Source organism: Tiliqua scincoides, chromosome 4 (assembly GCF_035046505.1).
Source record: "Tiliqua scincoides isolate rTilSci1 chromosome 4, rTilSci1.hap2, whole genome shotgun sequence".
In the NCBI taxonomy this organism is placed as follows: domain Eukaryota; kingdom Metazoa; phylum Chordata; class Lepidosauria; order Squamata; family Scincidae; genus Tiliqua; species Tiliqua scincoides.
The window spans coordinates 36,941,610-36,959,277 of record NC_089824.1 but is presented as its reverse complement, the minus strand read 5'-3'; the positions used below and the strand labels follow the sequence as shown (position 1 = coordinate 36,959,277).

Genomic DNA, 17,668 nt, shown 5'->3' with positions numbered 1-17,668 from the left:
CTCCAAGAGACATAATTCAGAACCTTTACATCAGCCAAGTTAACCCCACCCCCAGGTATGAATTACAAATTTAACTACCAAACTGTCAGGAAGCATATTGGGTATTAATAGGAGCTTATATTCATGGTTTTCATGTGTTTTGTTTAACTGCCCTGAGCTCTTGAGATCGAGTACTATGAATCCACTATTTATCCAGTACTGAATCACTACAATCCTAGTGAACAGCTCAACATATCATAGACAGAATACTTTTATAGGTAGTTGCATTTAAATGCTTGCATGAGTATATCAAATTTTTTTGGAATTTTCTGGAAGAACACAATAGCATGAGCACCAATTACAGATTTAATGCCAAGCAAAACATCATAGGGCACCTGCAAATGCAGTAGACCTTCAAAGTCACAAGCTTTATTCTTTCATCACAAAAAATGTCATTTGCTTTCTTCATGTCAGCACACTATTAAAAGACTAAAGACTTTCAAATCAAGTTTATCTCAAGTTTTAAAAGTGTGCAAACACACAACATAAGCAGAAACAATCAACTGGAATCAAATCCTGAGCACTGAATATAACAAAATGTGAGTTATAATAAATCTGTATTCTATAGGGGCAGGAGGTCTGGTCTAGAGAGTAAAGCAGCCATTAAGCCTGCAGATAACATCTGAGTGACAGCAATTCACTGGAAGCTTTCCTGAGCAGTGAGTCTTCAAGAAGCAACAGACAAGCTGAACTGAACTATTTCATCTGCTCTTTGGTGAGAGAGAAGAAGCTGTCTCTGTTGCCTTTCAATGAGAAAGAAGGAACTGTTTATCAATCAGTGTGGGAGGCAATCAAGGTCAGAATTGATACCAGACTGTGAAAGATCCATCTGGAATGTTGTTCTTGAAAGATTAGGATTTCTTTGTTATTGTAAAAGAAAAAGAAAACAAAAAAAAACCCCTCAGGGGTTTAGAGAAAGCCTGCCTATGTGAATTGCCTTGGATTAAAGTCAAAGGAGTAAGCCAATGACCAAGAAAGGCACTATACAAATACCAGTGGTGGTTATTCAACTTTTATCATCCTGCTGTTTGGATACTGCAACTAAAGAGATGACAGCATAAGTTACCTGAGGAGAGTCAAATGGATACCGACTACTGAACTTAAATAGCAGTTGAAATTTCTCCCCTTCATATAATGTTCCAGAAGCACCTTCCATGTCTACAATCCACCTTTAAAAATAAAATGGATTACACATGAGAAGCATAAGAGCAGTTGTCTCTCTACAAACAGGGAAACAGAATAACCAAACTCCACATGTCTAGGATGTTTGACTTAGTTTGCAAACAGCTATTTTTGTAACTGTTTGAAACTTCAAAAGATAGTTTAATGTTGCATGAAGGGCTACTGTTTGAAGGGGAAAAAAGTGAGCATATGTAGCAACATTCTTCACAAGTCAATTTCTAACAGAAATCTTTGAATTGTGGCTTAAGTTTACTATCTCTTGCCAACTGAATTATGCCCCAATATCTTAAAAGAGGATTTTCAGTTTCAGATAACTGCTCATTCAAATAAGCTGCCTGCGACAGGTTTTTAAGAATGAAACACAGGATTCCCCCCACCTCAGCAACAACTGACAATCCATGAAGTTTCACTGCCTGATCATCTTGTCCAGGGGTGTCAAACTTGTTTCATACCGAGGGCCAAATAGCATTCATTATGCCTGCTGAGGGCTGAAAGTGATACCATTAGGCAGGAAGAGATGTCATTAAACCGGTTATAACCAAAAATAAGCACTTTTTCACTTAGGAACTCATTAGCTGCAAATGACAGAAAACACACAAATCTTGATCATACTTCAAGACATGGGAGAGTCTAATTTTCATGTGGGCTGCCCTTTCAGCAGTGCTGCCTCAGCACTGCTAAGCAGCTGAGAGCCCGAGGGCCTGATAAAAAGCTTCCACAGGCCGCATCTGGCCCCCAGGCCTTATGTTCAACACCCTTGATCTTGTCAGTTGTCCACTGACAGATCCTATTCTCACTGAGCCTGTATTCTATCAAAAATCTAGTTGGACAGTCATATCAGAACTATCTAATGCACAAAAGATCGTTCTTTGAAGTTCTTGCTCTGTGCTCATTAAGTTGTCTATAGCTCCCTGCTTTGTCATCACCCACATCACTCCTTAATACTAGGTTTTGCACATTAATTAGGTAGATTTATTTAAAGTAGTAAAACATGGCAGCATTTGAGTTTGGCACAGACAAGTACCTTCAGCGTATTGTCATAAAAATTGCTAGAATTACATATCTGAAATATATATAGTTAAGCATATTTTAGTGTTGTATCGTTCATATAACTATATTTATACATATCCTGGAAAGTTCTAATTCCCAATAATTTGAGATCCAGAACATATTTGGTACCAACAGTTATCAAACCTACCCAAGATACAAGAATCAAAACCAATAAAGCATCAATATCAACTTTTCTTAATTTCCATACAGTTTTATTCTGCTCATTTATGGCAGAAAGCATTTCATAATCCTTAAAATCCTTAAAATATTACAAGAATTTTGAACTAGAGAACGCTGAGAGGTGATAGGATAGTACTCTTCAAATACCTGAAGGGTTGTCATATGGAAGGAACAAATTTGGTCATCTGCCTCAGAGTGAAACTAGATCAAATGGGTACAAAATGCAAGAGAGGAGATTCCAATGCAAGGAAGAAATTATTGACTGTAAGGGCAGTTCGGCAGTGGAATAGATTGCCAAGCGAGATGGTGGATTCTCTCTCAACAGAGATCTTTAAACAGAGGCTCAAAAGGCACTTGTTGAAAATGCTCTAGGAGGATTTCCTGCTATAAGCAGGGGGTTGGACTAGATAACCTTGTGGGTCACTTCCACTCTATGATTATAAAATAGCTTATTGGAAGCTCCAACTGGTGCAGGACTAGGTAGGAGCACAATATACTAGTACAGTGGTTCTCACACATTTAGCACCAGGACCCACCGGGACAGAATGAGAATCTGTCGGGACCCACGGGAAGTGACATCATCAAGCAGGAACATTTTGAACAATCCTAGGCTGCAATCCTACCCACACTTACCCAGGAGTAAGTTTTCTTTACTATCATTGTTAAAAGAATATACATAGTAGTTTGTTAAAAGTACAGGTCTATAACATTTCCGCAAATGCAATCACATACCATCAAGTCTAATACATTAAAAATAAAATATCAAAATGAATGGGGACCAACCTGAAATTGTCTCGCGACCCACCTAGTAGGTCCTGACCCACAGTTTGAGAAACACTGTACTAGTGTCAACATCTGTACTGGCTTCTACTATCTCAATCCAAGAGACACCTGAAGTTTTTCAGCAGAGCTCTCTCAAAGTAGTGTGAAAATGTACTCATGTGTGCAGTGTTTTGTTAGCTCAATCAGAATTTTGGACTAGGGCAGTAATCATAATTCACTCTGTATACTTTTAAATGTACAGAAGGGTCAATTATGGCTGCATTTACATTTTGCATCAATTTTACTATAACAAGTCCTTCTAGATAACTAGTAATATCCATATTAGAAAAGATGAATAAATTTTCCCTCCCCAATATATGTTTTTAGTACTTATACAAACAATATATAAAGATGAAGAAATGATAGGGGAAAGAAATACATTATTATTAATATGCATAAAACCACCGCCAATTTAATGGTACAGATTCCTGTAGTAACCTAACAAGAATTTCCATCAAATTTTCACAGGGAACCCCCTACAAATCAAAAATCCTAAAAGAGAATTGGAACACTGCCAAAAATATTCCCATGTAAAGTATTATCCAACACCTTGCCAATGTGAATCATCAACCCATACTGATTGCCCACTATAAGCAATATTCCTTGTATAGCCAGTGATCTTTGGCTGATAAGTGCAGCCCACCCCCCACTCACCTCTCTGGTTTGTGTCAATCTGTTCCCTAGGCCACTCCCTCCTATGGATGTCCCCTCAGCTGATGTTAAAAAAAAAATAACTCTTGACCTTAAGTAACATGGAATGTATTCCACCATCACTTTCTTCCTTGAATTGCAATGGGGCCAGAGACATTCCCACCCCTTTGCTATTTTTTTAGAAAGCTATGGTGGAAGACATGATTTGGCTGGAGGGAAATCAAGGTGTGGGAGTTATATTTCATGATGGGCCCCCTATGCCTCCCTCCCCATAACTCAATCACTGTAACAGGTCATTAACATGGTTTATGCCTCTCCTTCAAGTCATGCATACCTTTCTGACCCTGCTTCTTGGAAACCAAGGCATTCATATCACATATAATTTCTGTGTATGTAAACAGAAAACAAAGCTGCCCAAACTGAAAAATAGTGTTGTGGCTAAGACTATCTATGCCAGGACATGGGGATAAACTCTGAAATTTATTTTCCTCACACATTCTAGTCTATAGTACTGAAGAGTGCCTCTGACCACGTGCAGAATGCTTTTCTTTTACTGAACCAACACAGTTTAATCTGCCCCTGTATTCCTTATCTGTTTCATGCAATTCACTCTCTAACAGCACAATCCTATCTGCCCCAGCACTGGAAGCTACAGGGGCACCAAAATGTCTGTCGCTGTAGCCTATGGAGCCAGGGTGACAGCCGAATGTTTCTTCAGGGAAAGGGATCATTTGCTCCCTTACCCTGGATAACAGCACTCCAATGGATTACCTTGGATTGTGCTCATTGTTGAGAAGGCATAAACTCAAGGAGGTCCATGTCAGGCTGCCTGGCCAGGGAAGAGGGACAGGATACAGTGGCAGACTCTGCTGTCATCTCCTTTCACCTCCTGGGCCTGATTCTCCCCTTCCTACTATCCCAGGAAGCCACACCAATGCCCAGCGGTGATACTTACCATTGTCGGCTCCTCTGTAGCATCCACCCAGAGCTGACTGGCACTGGCCCAGCACTGGCACTCCTTCCTCGCTGGGTGCTGCAAATGTGCTTTACGGCATGTTTGCAACACCCAGAGCCAGTGGTACACATGTACTGCCAGCGCTGGCAAGTTTAGGATTATGTCCTAGTGGTAGTTATTACAATTACAACAGTTCAACATTTACCATCTAAGAATGGTGTTCAAAAGACATCCTCTGACAATGTCACAGCATTAAACTCCTCAAATAATGAGGGTGGGCACCAAAATTAACTTCCCTTGAGAATGAGAGTCTCTCAGAAATAAAGCATGCTGCTTTTCCCTACACAGCTGTGCTTATAACAAGCCTCTCCATCCTACCTCCCAATTTCCAGAAGTGAAGACCCAGGCATTCTTAGGTTTGAGCTCAGTACCTCTCTTTAAAAAAAGCACTGCCTCACATCCATCTCCTTTGCCAGCATTGCATATAAGAGAACACAGTGCTCTACAAAAATCTACTCCTTCACTCTAGTATCCTGCTCATAAAAGTGTTTTCTTCCCACAATTGTCTATAAATGCAGAACCCCACAGACACATTCTCTATTCCTCTACTCAGGACTACCATGGGTCCAAGAATCAATTTTCCCTCTACAAAAGAAATCCCTTCCAGGTTTGTCCACCAACTCCCCTCTCAGCTACAGCACTTCCCCAAAATAAAGGCAGGTTGGCTTATTAGGAATTACAGTTGCTTGAGGGAGGGAGGCTAGCAGTGATGGCTCCACTGGTAAGCGAGGGAGTGAAACAGCAATACTGAGATGGAGAGATTTTAAAATGGCTTTGGCACCACTTACACCTCCCTGGTGTACATGCTGTTCATCTCCAGGCTTTACCACCACATGCACAATAGAAGATGACAGCATTTAAAGCCAATATTAGTACATAATTTTCAAAGGACAAATTGAGGCATGTTTCATTTTTGTAGCATGCCAGTAAATGCATCTGTCAGGGACTCAATTCTGCCAAGGGACTAAATGCAAGACTTAACTAGGCAAGAGAAATATCAGCAACAAGTTTGCCCCTGGGCCACTGATGCAGAGTGACCACTTTCCAGATAATAGTATCCCTTTTAAGTAGTTCATTTGCACACTTATTGCAGGATCTCAGCAACCCCTATACACATACACTGTGGAAATTAGAAATATATGTAAGGAGTCTAGCACTATCATTTTTGTCATGACCATGAAATGCAGGGCTTGACAAATTTGCATTGGATTTAGCAGCCAACCCAAACATTTAAGAACCAGACAAAATTTTCAGCTTTCAGTGTTTTATATTTTAACTAGCCCAAAATCTCACAGGCCACCAGTGCTTTGCATTAGATTTCACATATAAATAAGCATTAAAAAGCTCATTTTCAACCTCTGTTATGACAAACATCAAAACGATAGCAAAAGAGCTAAAAATATTTATCCAAGACTAAATATTTTAAAAATTTCATGTTAATTTCATGTTTTATAGCTACATTCCCATATACTTGAAATCAGTGGGCTTACTTCTGACTAGACATGGCAGCAAGACAATTCCTTCCTCCTTGGTTACTTTCCCAGTTGGCCCAGGGGTTGCTGCAGCAAAGATGCAGGGCCTATTGGTGGGGAAGGTGTGTACTCTGTGCAACAACCCGCTAAAGCATTTGAGTACCCTTTCCCTTTTTCAGGTAAACAATCCGCCTGCATCTCCCACAGCCTAATGGCTCTTACTGCTGCTGCCACATCTTCCTCTAGGCCAGCCCTACAAACAAGGAAACCCAGGTGCTCCTGCAGCAGCAGCTGCAGTACTTCACAACAAAGGCTGTCCTTCAGCCTGGCAACCATTCCCTCCTAGAGGGATCCAAAGATTTAGGCCGCCTAAAGTTTAGGCAATCTGGTGCCTGGAATTTATTGATGACCCAACATAAACATGAAGTTAACCATGTTTAATTTAGCAAAAACAACACTTATTTGGACTCAGAAAACAGAAGGTTATCTGCAGGGCTTTTTTTCTAATGGAAGGGGGGGGCAGAGTTCCGGCACCTTTTTGCAGGGGCCCCTCCCCTTTGGAGGCATTCTGGGGGGGGAGCAAAACAGAGGCATTCGCTGGGTGGGTGCTGGGGGATGCAGGGTGGGCGGGTGCCTGGCCCCTGCCTGACCGCACAATGACCCCCTCCTGCCCCCATCCCCAAGCTCTCACCTCCCGCCCAGCCCACCTCCCCTCCTCCCGCACTCTGCTTCCCTGCGCAGCTTCCAAGCCAGTGGAGGACGTGGGGAACACGCGCCGACGCCGAGGAGGAGGACGGACAGCCAGCCAGCCAGCCAGGGAGACGGGCTGCGGCACCCACGGAACGCCCAGGTACTGGCTTGGCGGAGGAGGAGGAGGGGAAGGAAGCTGGCTGGTGCAGCCCCCATGCCAATCTGCAGCACGAGCCTAGGCGTGTCTACTCAGAAGTAAGTCTCATTGTGCTCAATGGCGCTTGCTCCTGGGAAAAGGTGCATAGCCTTGCAGCCTGAGAGCCCAAGCCTATGCATGTCTACTCAGAAGTAAGTTCCATTGTGTTCAATGGGGCTTACTCCCGGGAAACTGTCATAGCCTTGCAGCCTGAGTAGACAGGCAGAGGAAGGGCTGTTAGGCTGCAGTCCTCTCCACACCTTCCTGGGAGGAAGCCCCACTGCCTCTAGTGGGACTGACTTCTGAATAGACAGCCATAGGCTTTGGCTGTGAGGCTGCAGTCCTCTCCACACTTTCCTGGGAGGAAGCCCCATTGACTCTAATGGGACTGACTTCTGAGGAGATAGGCACAGGATTGGGCCCTGAGGCTGCCATCCTATCCATAGTAAGCCCCATTCACTAAAGTGGACTTCTGAGTAGATATGCATAGGATTGGGCTCTTAGGCTGCAATCCTAGGCACTTTCCTGGGAGTAAGCTCCATTGACTAGAACAAGACTTACTTCAGAGTAGACATACCTAGGATTGGGCTCTTAATCCTAGCAGAGATATATATTTGCACCCGTTTTCACATGCTAAGGGCAGGTGAAAAGGGATTCTACGTGTGTACAACGTGCTGTCCAGCCTTGCCAGAGATCCTCCTCATCCTTCCCCCACAAGCATGCCCTCTGCCAGCCAGCGTTTGCAGCTCCTCTCCAGCAATGCACAGCAGCTGCTCAGGGCAGCAGAGAACATACAATTACATGCCTAGCGCCTTCCCAAAGACACAGAGTATTCTGATACCTGAATTAAACCATATTTAATTGCTTGTTTGCAAACGTAGCTGTTTCTATGTGCACCTAAGGACCCCTCTCGTGTACGAATTCCTTTTTTGTTCTTACTCCCACAGTTGCTTAGAGTAATTTTACTATATGGAACTCATGTAAGCCATTTTTCGGAATCTATTCACTGCTTCCTCTCCTCAAAGTAGTGCCACACTACATACTACAAGCTACAAGTGCACCTATACAGTATTTTCCCCCATGTGTAGAAGAAGTAGCTAGGGGGAAGGGGATGTGGAGATTGACAGCCCAATCCTATGCATGTCTACTCAGAAGTAAGTTCATCTTTAGGGGGGAAGCACATAAAAAAGATTTTATTTCTCCAATAAAAAATGGTTTATAAATAAATAAAAGATTAACAAGTTGTGAGTTGTTGCACCTTTTCTTTTACAAAAAAAGCACTGGTTATCTGTATTCTTCTTGCGACAATGATTCCTCTGACACTAACTTGGTCAGGAAATGGATGTCCAAATACATTCAGACTGCTCAACACACAAGTTGCAGGTATACAGGTTTGCCTCAAATGAAACCTCACCCATGGTCTAGGAACAGGAGCAGTTTTGTGGGGCAGATTAAGGACCAAATGGTCAGTGCATGCAAGAAAACTAGGAAAATAATGGAAGGAGAGGAACAGAATTAGCATTTAAATAAGGAACCATAGTGAAAAAGTAGGTGAAAAGGAGAAGATGAGTTCAAGTGAAGGGATCTGAAGGAATTTTACATTGACTTGGACTAAACAGTTAACTAGAATCCTACAACCATAGAAGTATCAACTTTATTAGAAGTTAAAGAAACCATAAAGGCAGATAAGACAGAAGACAAATAGCTTCAAAAATCATTGATACATATTGCACTAATCTTGAAGGTACATATGTAGAAAGTCTACCCTAATAGGAAGGGGGTAGGGTAAGATGGGTTTCAGTGAGCAACACACACACAAGGTTTAGAGCTGCCAAAACCAACAGTGCTGAGCAACTACCCATTATTGGAGCTGCGGTTTCCAGTTTCACACTTATTGTAAACTTTTAATTTAATTGATCTGATTTTGTTGTATGGGGATGCTAAAATTTTTTCCTGCTTCATGATGCCACTTCTGGCCTTGACATTACTTATGGGTTAATGATATCATTTATGGTGGGTCCTGACTTATTGTCATTCTAAGAAGTAGGTCCCAGTGCTAAAAAGTTTGAGAACCACTGAGAGAGAAAAAAGTAGAATAAGAGAGAGAGAGAGAGAGAGAGAGCTTGAATTTTTTCTCTGTAGTCCCCTATGCTATTCAAAAATGTGTTCTGAGGAGTGTAAGCCCTTCAACAGTAGATATTCAGGAGCACCCTTCCAGTCTTTTCTATAAAAACAACAAATGCTCATGAGAGCATTAATGAGAGCAAATGAGCAACGTTTGTGCCCAAATCACATTAATGCAACAGCACTAGCTGAGGCACCTAGCAAAGAGGTGTCTGAGGGGGGACATGATTGAGACATACAAAATTATGCAGGGGATGGACAGAGTGGATCGAGAGATGCTCTTTACACTCTCACATAACACCAGAACCAGGGGACATCCACTAAAATTGAGTGTTGGGAGGGTTAGGACAGACAAAAGAAAATATTTCTTTACTCAGCATGTGGTTGGTCTGTGGAACTCCTTGCCATAGGATGTGGTGATGGCATCTGGCCTGGATGCCTTTAAAAGGGGATTGGACAAGTTTCTGGAGGAAAAATCCAATATGGGTTACAAGCCATGATGTGTATGCGCAACCTCCTGATTTTAGAAATGGGCTATGTCAGAATGCCAGATGCAAGGGAGGGCACCAGGATGAGGTCTCTTGTTATCTGGTGCACTCCCTGGGGCATTTGGTGGGCTGCTGTGAGATACAGGAAGCTGGACTAGATGGGCCTATGGCCTGATCCACTGGAGCTGTTCTTATGTTCTTATGTTCACTACCAACAGATTCCTATGTGATAACTATGAATGGGGTAGTTCAAGTATTGAAATCTAACTACAGGCTGAGTCTCATTATTCCTTCCAAGAACTCAGGTGGATAGCAAAAAACTATAGCAAATCAATTTAAAAAACAAAGTTTCTTTGCTCAGGTGATTTAAAAACAGCCTTGCTGACCTTTGTGATGTTAAGATAGAGTCATTAAGAGGACAATCCATCAGTCAGTCTCTCTAAAGGTGCTGAGAAAGGCTTCACTTCTACCCAATGCAAAGTATCTTTCTTTCAGGTGCTCAGGGGGGAGGCAGGGGTCTTGGGTTGAAGCTGCCTGAAGAGAGAATGATTGATGGATTGTCAGCTTGATTCTCTCTCTCTCTCTCTCTCTCTCTCTCTCATTCTTAAAGGACCGTTTTCCTTTAATTTAAAGGGCGCTTATCACTCCACAGAGAGAGAAAAATCTATGGATGATTAGGTTATACCTGTATTGGCTTGCATGACTGTCTCTCTACAACAATAAGTAAAGTAGTTTTTTTAAATTGTGATTTTAAAGGGATGTATTTTTCCCCTTCTCCAGGGATCAGCACATCCCTTCTCATTTGCAGTGGCTATTCGTGTTGAGTCAAATTTGTGTACAAAAAAATCAGTGTATAACAAGGCTGGACCTGTACAGCACTCTTCAAATCAGCCCAAAAATCTCACTACACTTTTACACAGAACTTCTATAATATAGTGAGCAGTACTCCCTGATAGTTTTTTTTCCTTTTTAATTCTATGAAAATTTTATTACTTCATATGGGAAGGTGAACAGAAAAAGAAACAACTTCTTTAAAAATAGTCTGTCCTAATTAGTTTGATTTTAAGACCAAATGACTTCCAAACAGGATAAGGCAAAACATTCCAATTTTTCAATTTAAATTTCTTCAAGTTCCTCTTTCTTCCCTCAAGGGCTTAAAGGAGTAAGTAAAACAGGCACAAATCCCATACTAATTATGTATCCAGAAGTCTTCACATTATGGAAAAAACACATTTATGCAAGTGATTTTCAGTAATTTCCCCTTCCCCCTGCAGTTCCCAAATGTTTCTGAAGGGGGGGCAAGAGCAAACTATTTATTGGTTTCAGGATGCTGGAGAAGGAGAGATTTTTTAAAAAATTTATCTCCCCCACCTCCAGCAGAAATGTGGCTTTTTTTGCAAGCAGAAGAATACCTTGCAATACAATGTATTCTTCATGTTTTGTAAATATATTACCCAAAAAAATCATCATAGTCATTTTCAATTTCAGTTAGAACAGAAATTATAAAAATAGAAACACTCACTGTGTAATTGAATTTTGTACGCTCTTCTCATTCAAAGTCATTCCCGGTGGTGGGTCATTCTGTAAAGCCAATAGCTCTTTCTGTAGCCTCTTCTAAAAAAGAACATTTGAATATTTCATGAAGCATAGTTTTCTTAAGCTGTTACATGAGTTAACATACATACACAAGAAAAATCCGTTAACAGTCCAGGCCTAGAATATGCAAGTCTGTGACAGTTAATGGTCCAAATGTAGCAGCTGATTCTAGAAACTAAACAGAGATAGGGAAGAACTCAAAGTTTATGTTGCAAAACACTGCCATAAACAGCAGCATTTCAGTTATACTTAAAAGAGCAGGAAGACTAAAGTAGCACAACACATTTCTCATAAGCACCATTCTTGATTCACTCATACCAAGAAGTAACGAGAGGAAACAATATGAGCCACCTTCCAGCACCATTGCTTGGTTCAATGGTTACAAAGATTTTTGTATAGTGCAGTTAAAAAAAAAAGATCACTACTGGTCTGAAAATTCATAAATAACTTTGCCAGTGCAGTACCAGGAGTTTAGTAATCCCAGCCACTTCATTATGGCATAAGTTTTCACAGGCTGCACACGTTTCACGAGATGCAAGAATTGTTGGATCTCTCTTATTCAGGAACACAGAAAACAATTGCAGGCAGACTGAATGGCCAGGAAATGCATCTGGTCTAATCTTCTATGAAAATTCTGTGGGGAAAAATTGCACCTCAGTATCCATGGTGGATCAGTTCCCGCACCCCCACATATACTGAAACCCATGGATAATTAAATCCATGGGTTGCACTCCAACAGTGCCTTTGTAACCAGAACCTCATTCCAGTCACATCCGGAGCCAGTCTGAGGCCTGTAGAGGCTGTGTGTGGCCTCTATAAGTCTCAAAAAGCTCCTTGGACATGACCAGTACAAGGTTCCAGTAGCATCTGGAGGTCATCTGTGGGTCCTCCTGCCATGGGTTCAGAACCTGGGTAAAGAATCCACAGATAAATAGAACCCACTGTAAAGAATAAATTAATTGGTAAACTGTTGTTAAACTCCAGCTCCCGGGACAATATGCAGAGTTGTTTAATTTAGAAAGCTCCTCCATCATAGCCCTGTATTAGAGGCAAGGAGAAACACACAACCTTGAAGACCATGCTCACAATTCAAAAAATTATGATTTGTTGGATTATTTGAACAAAGCCAGCAATTCTGTTCATTTTACCATAGCCTTTAGTATGAAAAGACATTCTTGATGTTATACTTAGGGAGCAATTCCAACTTACACTAGAACAGGCAGGCCGATTGGCCTGCAGTGTATCTAGTTAGGAGGTGGCTAGGGCACAACTTGGAGTAAGGGGATATTGATCTCCTTACACCATGTCACGCACCAGCCACCCCACAGAGCTAAACTAATCTGCACTAGTGAATTAGCTGCTGCAAATCTGAGCAACCCCACTCCCTCCTAGGTCTGGCCTGCCCACCAGCTCACACTAACCTCACCACATCTCTTCCCCACCTCCACTGTGTCCTCTCATCAACCTCTCCCAGCCTGCCTGCCTGGCCAGGACAAACTCACTGTCTCTGGCAATGGATTTGGCACTGGAAGGCTGGTGCATGTCCTTGTGACAGCCTACCCAACTCCTGAGTAGCTGGGAACATGCTTTATGGCACATTCATAACACTCAGGAGCCAGGGCAAGGGAGTTGTACCAGCTTAAGAAGATTTGGATTCCTCTGCCTGGAAAACAATGGCAGGTTTCTGTATGTCACCCCAGGTCCCAAAGCTACAATTTATTACAGTGAGCATTTCCACAGCAGTTGGTCTAATGTTTGATACAGGTTGAACCTACTTACAATACTGGCCTATAAGATGATCTCACAAATAAGTCAAGGGCAGGTTTTCAGCCAAAAATCATGGAAAGATTCATGACCCTCAGATAAGTTAGGAGGTGAAACTTAGGGAAAGGAACTTGTGAGAAGAGCTGCAGCTTGCCCTGGAGCCTGACTGAAAGGAGTAAAAGAATCAAAACTGTGCCACTGTTTTTGAAGCGGCAAAGCATGGCTAGCTGGAGCTGAGCTCATGCCTGCTGCTCCTCTGGGCCTCTCCTGCCTGCCACAACACCCCTGAACTGCCCTGATCCCTAAGTGAATCAGAGATAGGACAAGGAGATGGGCTATGCTGGATTTTTAGGGTAAAATTTCTCTCTGTACAAGTGAGTATCTACGGTATCCACGGATGTTATATCTTTGGATTTGGCTCAATGCAGGTCCCCTGAAGCTAGATTTGACCCAACCTGAAGCTTCCAGAGGCGACTGGCCAAAAACCAGAAGTGCCCTTCTAGGATCTCCAGATGCTATTCTGAGGCCCACAAAGGCCATGTGCGGCCTCTACGGGGCTCAGAACAGCTCTGGAGAGGACCACAGCAACGCTCCTGTCACCTATGGAGCTCAGGTGAGCTCCATGGATTTCATTATCTGTGGTTTTCAGTATCTGCAGGGGAACCGAACCCCCGCAGATAAAGAGATTCCAAATGTATTTCTGCAAAGTGCAACAGTGGTCACAAACTAAAAGCAAGGTACAAGTGCAGATTCTTATTTTTAGACACAAATATTCTTTTTCTCAAAGTACTATTTTTAAAATTGACTTGATATTGGAACAGAGAACCATCTAAAAGCAGTTCTACTAGGTCAGACCAAGCATCCATTTATTAGTCCATCATTGTGCATTTCACAGTGGCCAACATGTCTTCAGAAAGCCAACAAGCAAAGCAAGACAACACTGGGCTTCTCATGATGTTTACCCCTAACAACTGGGATTCAGTGTCATATAGCCTCCAAACATGCAACTTCAATGTAGCATCATATCAATCACTCTAATTTGTATGACACATTTAAAAGCCACTATCACTACATCCCATTGTAGTAAATTCTATAAATTTATGCACTGTGTTTGACTACTGCCAATAATTTTATAATTTTTATTGGAGAACACTATCTAGTAAGAGGGGGAAAGCTTCTATTATGCTGTCATCCCTCCCTTAGTTGTCTTTCTTCCTAAACTAAAAAAAGTCCCAAATGTCCCAATTTTCCTTTCATCGCACAGGAAATGCTCTGAATGAGTATACTTCCCGGGAACGAAATACACCTACAACTAATTTTCTATATAAGCTTATCATAAACAAGACACTTCAGTAGTTACCAGCAGATGAAATCTTGTGTCTTTTATACTGATAAACATTTAAAATATGAAAAGATTTTTTAAAACTACAAATGAAACTAAAACTTCCATACAATGTAGCAGGTGAGATACTCAAGCAAATCAGCAAAAATGAATGAAAAAGGAAGATGGACTTATCAAGTCCATCTTGATAAGTCCTTTGCTTATGCAGGCCATACACAAAGCAGAGTTTTATATCAATGTATTCTGTCTTTTTTGCATTGTGCCAGTATCATATAGATAGCTCTGGTTGTCTTCTTGAATCTGAATTGGCTTTGCTTCATCTATGCCCATGTCATTCAACAACTAATAAAGTCAGATCACCTCTCTGCATACTTTGGCTGCTGAAGCACAGCTTCTATTGAGAGAGCAATAGTTGATTCACCCAACTAACTGCCCCACTGCCATACAGAAGTAAATAACTACTTGTCACTTTGTGGCCAAAGTCACTCCAGCCCAATTTGTATCCATATAGCCCACTAGTTTTGGGCTAGTGATTGTCACTAATTGACAGCTTCAGTTTGAAGTCTGGAGTACCTTTGAATCTGCCTTCTCTCTTAATTGCTGTGCAGTCTGGTCTGCTGTGCAGTCTGGTAATACACTGGTATGTCTGCTAAAGATTCCTACAGCACTGGCAAAATTTGGTCTGGTTGTGGTACTCAGGTACAGCAGCTTTCCTACAGCTGCCCTATATACGTTATTGTTTGGCATCAGTTCACTTTCTTCATTTCGTTTAAGAAGAGTCAGTTTCCATTAGTGTGGCTACTGGGTTGGCATCTTTTACTCTCAGGGACTCTCATAGGTCTAAAGTCTTTCCCCTTTGGCTGAAAAGATAGCTTCCATCTTCTTGCATCTCAACTTGGATGCCTAGGTAGTAACTGGTATCTCCCAGTTCCTTTATTTCCACTTCTTTGTGCAGGCGGCACACAATAGTCTCTTTCATAGCAAATGATCAAGCCATAAACATATGATAAAAAATGGGTTCATTTTCCATCTCTTCGTCTGGTATATGAACACTGGTCTGTCACACCTCGAATGAAGCCTCATGGCTTCAGCTTCTGGCTGTCTGCTTTAAGTCATATAGTTTACACATGAGATGCATCTTTTTGCTGTTTGTGAAGCCTGGTGGCTGTTCCATGTAGCTCTTCTGTTACCTCACCATGCAGAAAAGCAGCTTTGACATCTGGATGCTTGACATTCATTTGTCAGGAGGCAGCTAGTCAAGAGCATTCTTACTGTGCTAAATTTCACCATGGAGGCAAAGGTTTCATCACAGTGCTCCCCATACTTCTACAAGTAGCCTTTGGCCTCTCTTTGTAGTGTTCCAACTCCTTCTGCACCTTTCTTAAGAACACCCATTTGCACCATGTTGCTCTGTTGCTGGGTGGCAGGTCGCCATATATACTTGTGTATAAGTAAAAAAAATGCCTAAAATTAACCCTGAAAACCTGAGTTGACTTATACACAGGTCAGTACAGTGAGTAAAGTTTCTAAGAGCAGCTGCTTAGTGAGGTGGGGATGGGAGTGGGCTGAGAAGCAGGAGGGGGGTGGTGGAGAAAAAAGGACTGATTTTACTTAACAGTAATTACAGTATTCACAGGCCGCAATGGAAAAGGTAGCCGTTTTAGCTTCTTCTGCAAACAGGAAGAGAAGTGAAGGCACTTATGGGAAGTGTAGTCTGTATGAGGGCTGCTGCTATGGAAGTGCTGCACTGTACTCCTCACTTCCATAAGTACCTTCATCTCTTTTCCTGTTTGAAGAAGGTAAAATGGTTCCTTTTTTCCCCTTTTTCCTGCTGCCTCAAAACAATTCCTGGTAAGTCACTTTAAAATAATTTCGCACACTCCTAAGTTTAACCCCTGACTTATCATGGGATTTTCTATGCCCTCGGATTTGGAGTTCAGAAGCTACCCTCAACTTATCTGTGAGAGCAACATAGGCAGGTGTCTGAGGTAAGATCCATGGACCTTGTAAGGAAGGATAAGCATTGTGGAAAGAAGCTGAGACAAATCCATCTATTTCTCTTTATACTGCATTTCCCTCCCCAATTATTTGCCTCAGCTTCTTCCCACAATGCTGGTTCATGATGCAACAATGACCTTGTAACGAAGGATAAGTCTAGAAGTACTACACCTCTCTCTATTGGGTTGAACATCAGGGTTTTGAAGCTGGAGACTGATTTGCTTCCTCTGCAATGTCTTACTCTGGTAAGTAATCTTCCCCATTGGCTTTCCCTACTATTCCTGTATTGGTCTCTGGCTCTGGGCATGCTACTGCTATAAGCCGGCACATATACAAACTCCTCAAATGCCTCGAAAAGCCATCAATGATGATTTGGTGATTGCAGCTTTATCATACTTCTCAAAATAAACTTCAAGGCTACTTTTCAATTTTCCAGTGCACAGGTTCATTACAAAGGCCTGCAAATTTGAGGGTCAGCAAAATTTGTGGTGATTTTATGTGAAATTGGGAGGCCATTCCAAAAATTTATTTATTTATTTATTGGATTTGTATTCCGCCTTTCTCCCCGAAGGGCACCCAAGACATTAGTTTTGCCCTATCATGTCTAGTTTCAGAGAAATGGCATAGTAAATGGTTCGAGCAGCTTCTTTGTGAATGTAGACATGATAGGGCAAAACTGATAACCAAAATATACTCAGGAATAGGTCTAACTTTAAGACAGGAAAATGTGTGTTGGCCTCTGTTTTTTGTAGCCTTTAGACCAAATCCAATAGAAGTGCTTTCTTTAGCCCCCTGACATCAAGCTTGGACCTTCATTCTTTTGGTACATGGATGCAGGTCTTGTTACCAAAACTTTAATGTGCTCCATACTAGATATTCTCCCATGCCATAGTTCAAAGGTGTCTTAATTGTACTTCGTAGAACATAGACTCATAGTTGCTGGAGGAACGCTAAAGAAGGCGATAGTGATAATCCTAACAGGACGTTCTCAGCTGTTCACAGGGGGATTTGAGAATTGTGAATACGGGGGGTACACCTGTATTTGCATTTATATCTAGT

General features: G+C 41.8%; 1 protein-coding gene across 1 annotated transcript in view; it reads right to left on the bottom strand.

Annotated features, from left to right (window-relative positions):
- Positions 1–17,668, bottom strand: part of UBE2W (ubiquitin conjugating enzyme E2 W) — a 34,134-nt gene that overhangs the window by 8,383 nt on the left and 8,083 nt on the right. The window contains exons 2-3 of the mRNA XM_066624378.1: positions 11,432–11,523; positions 1,106–1,208 (exon numbers count right to left, since the gene is read on the bottom strand). Of these exons, the coding sequence (XP_066480475.1) occupies positions 1,106–1,208; positions 11,432–11,523 (195 nt within the window). The remainder of the gene's footprint in view (positions 1–1,105; positions 1,209–11,431; positions 11,524–17,668) is intronic.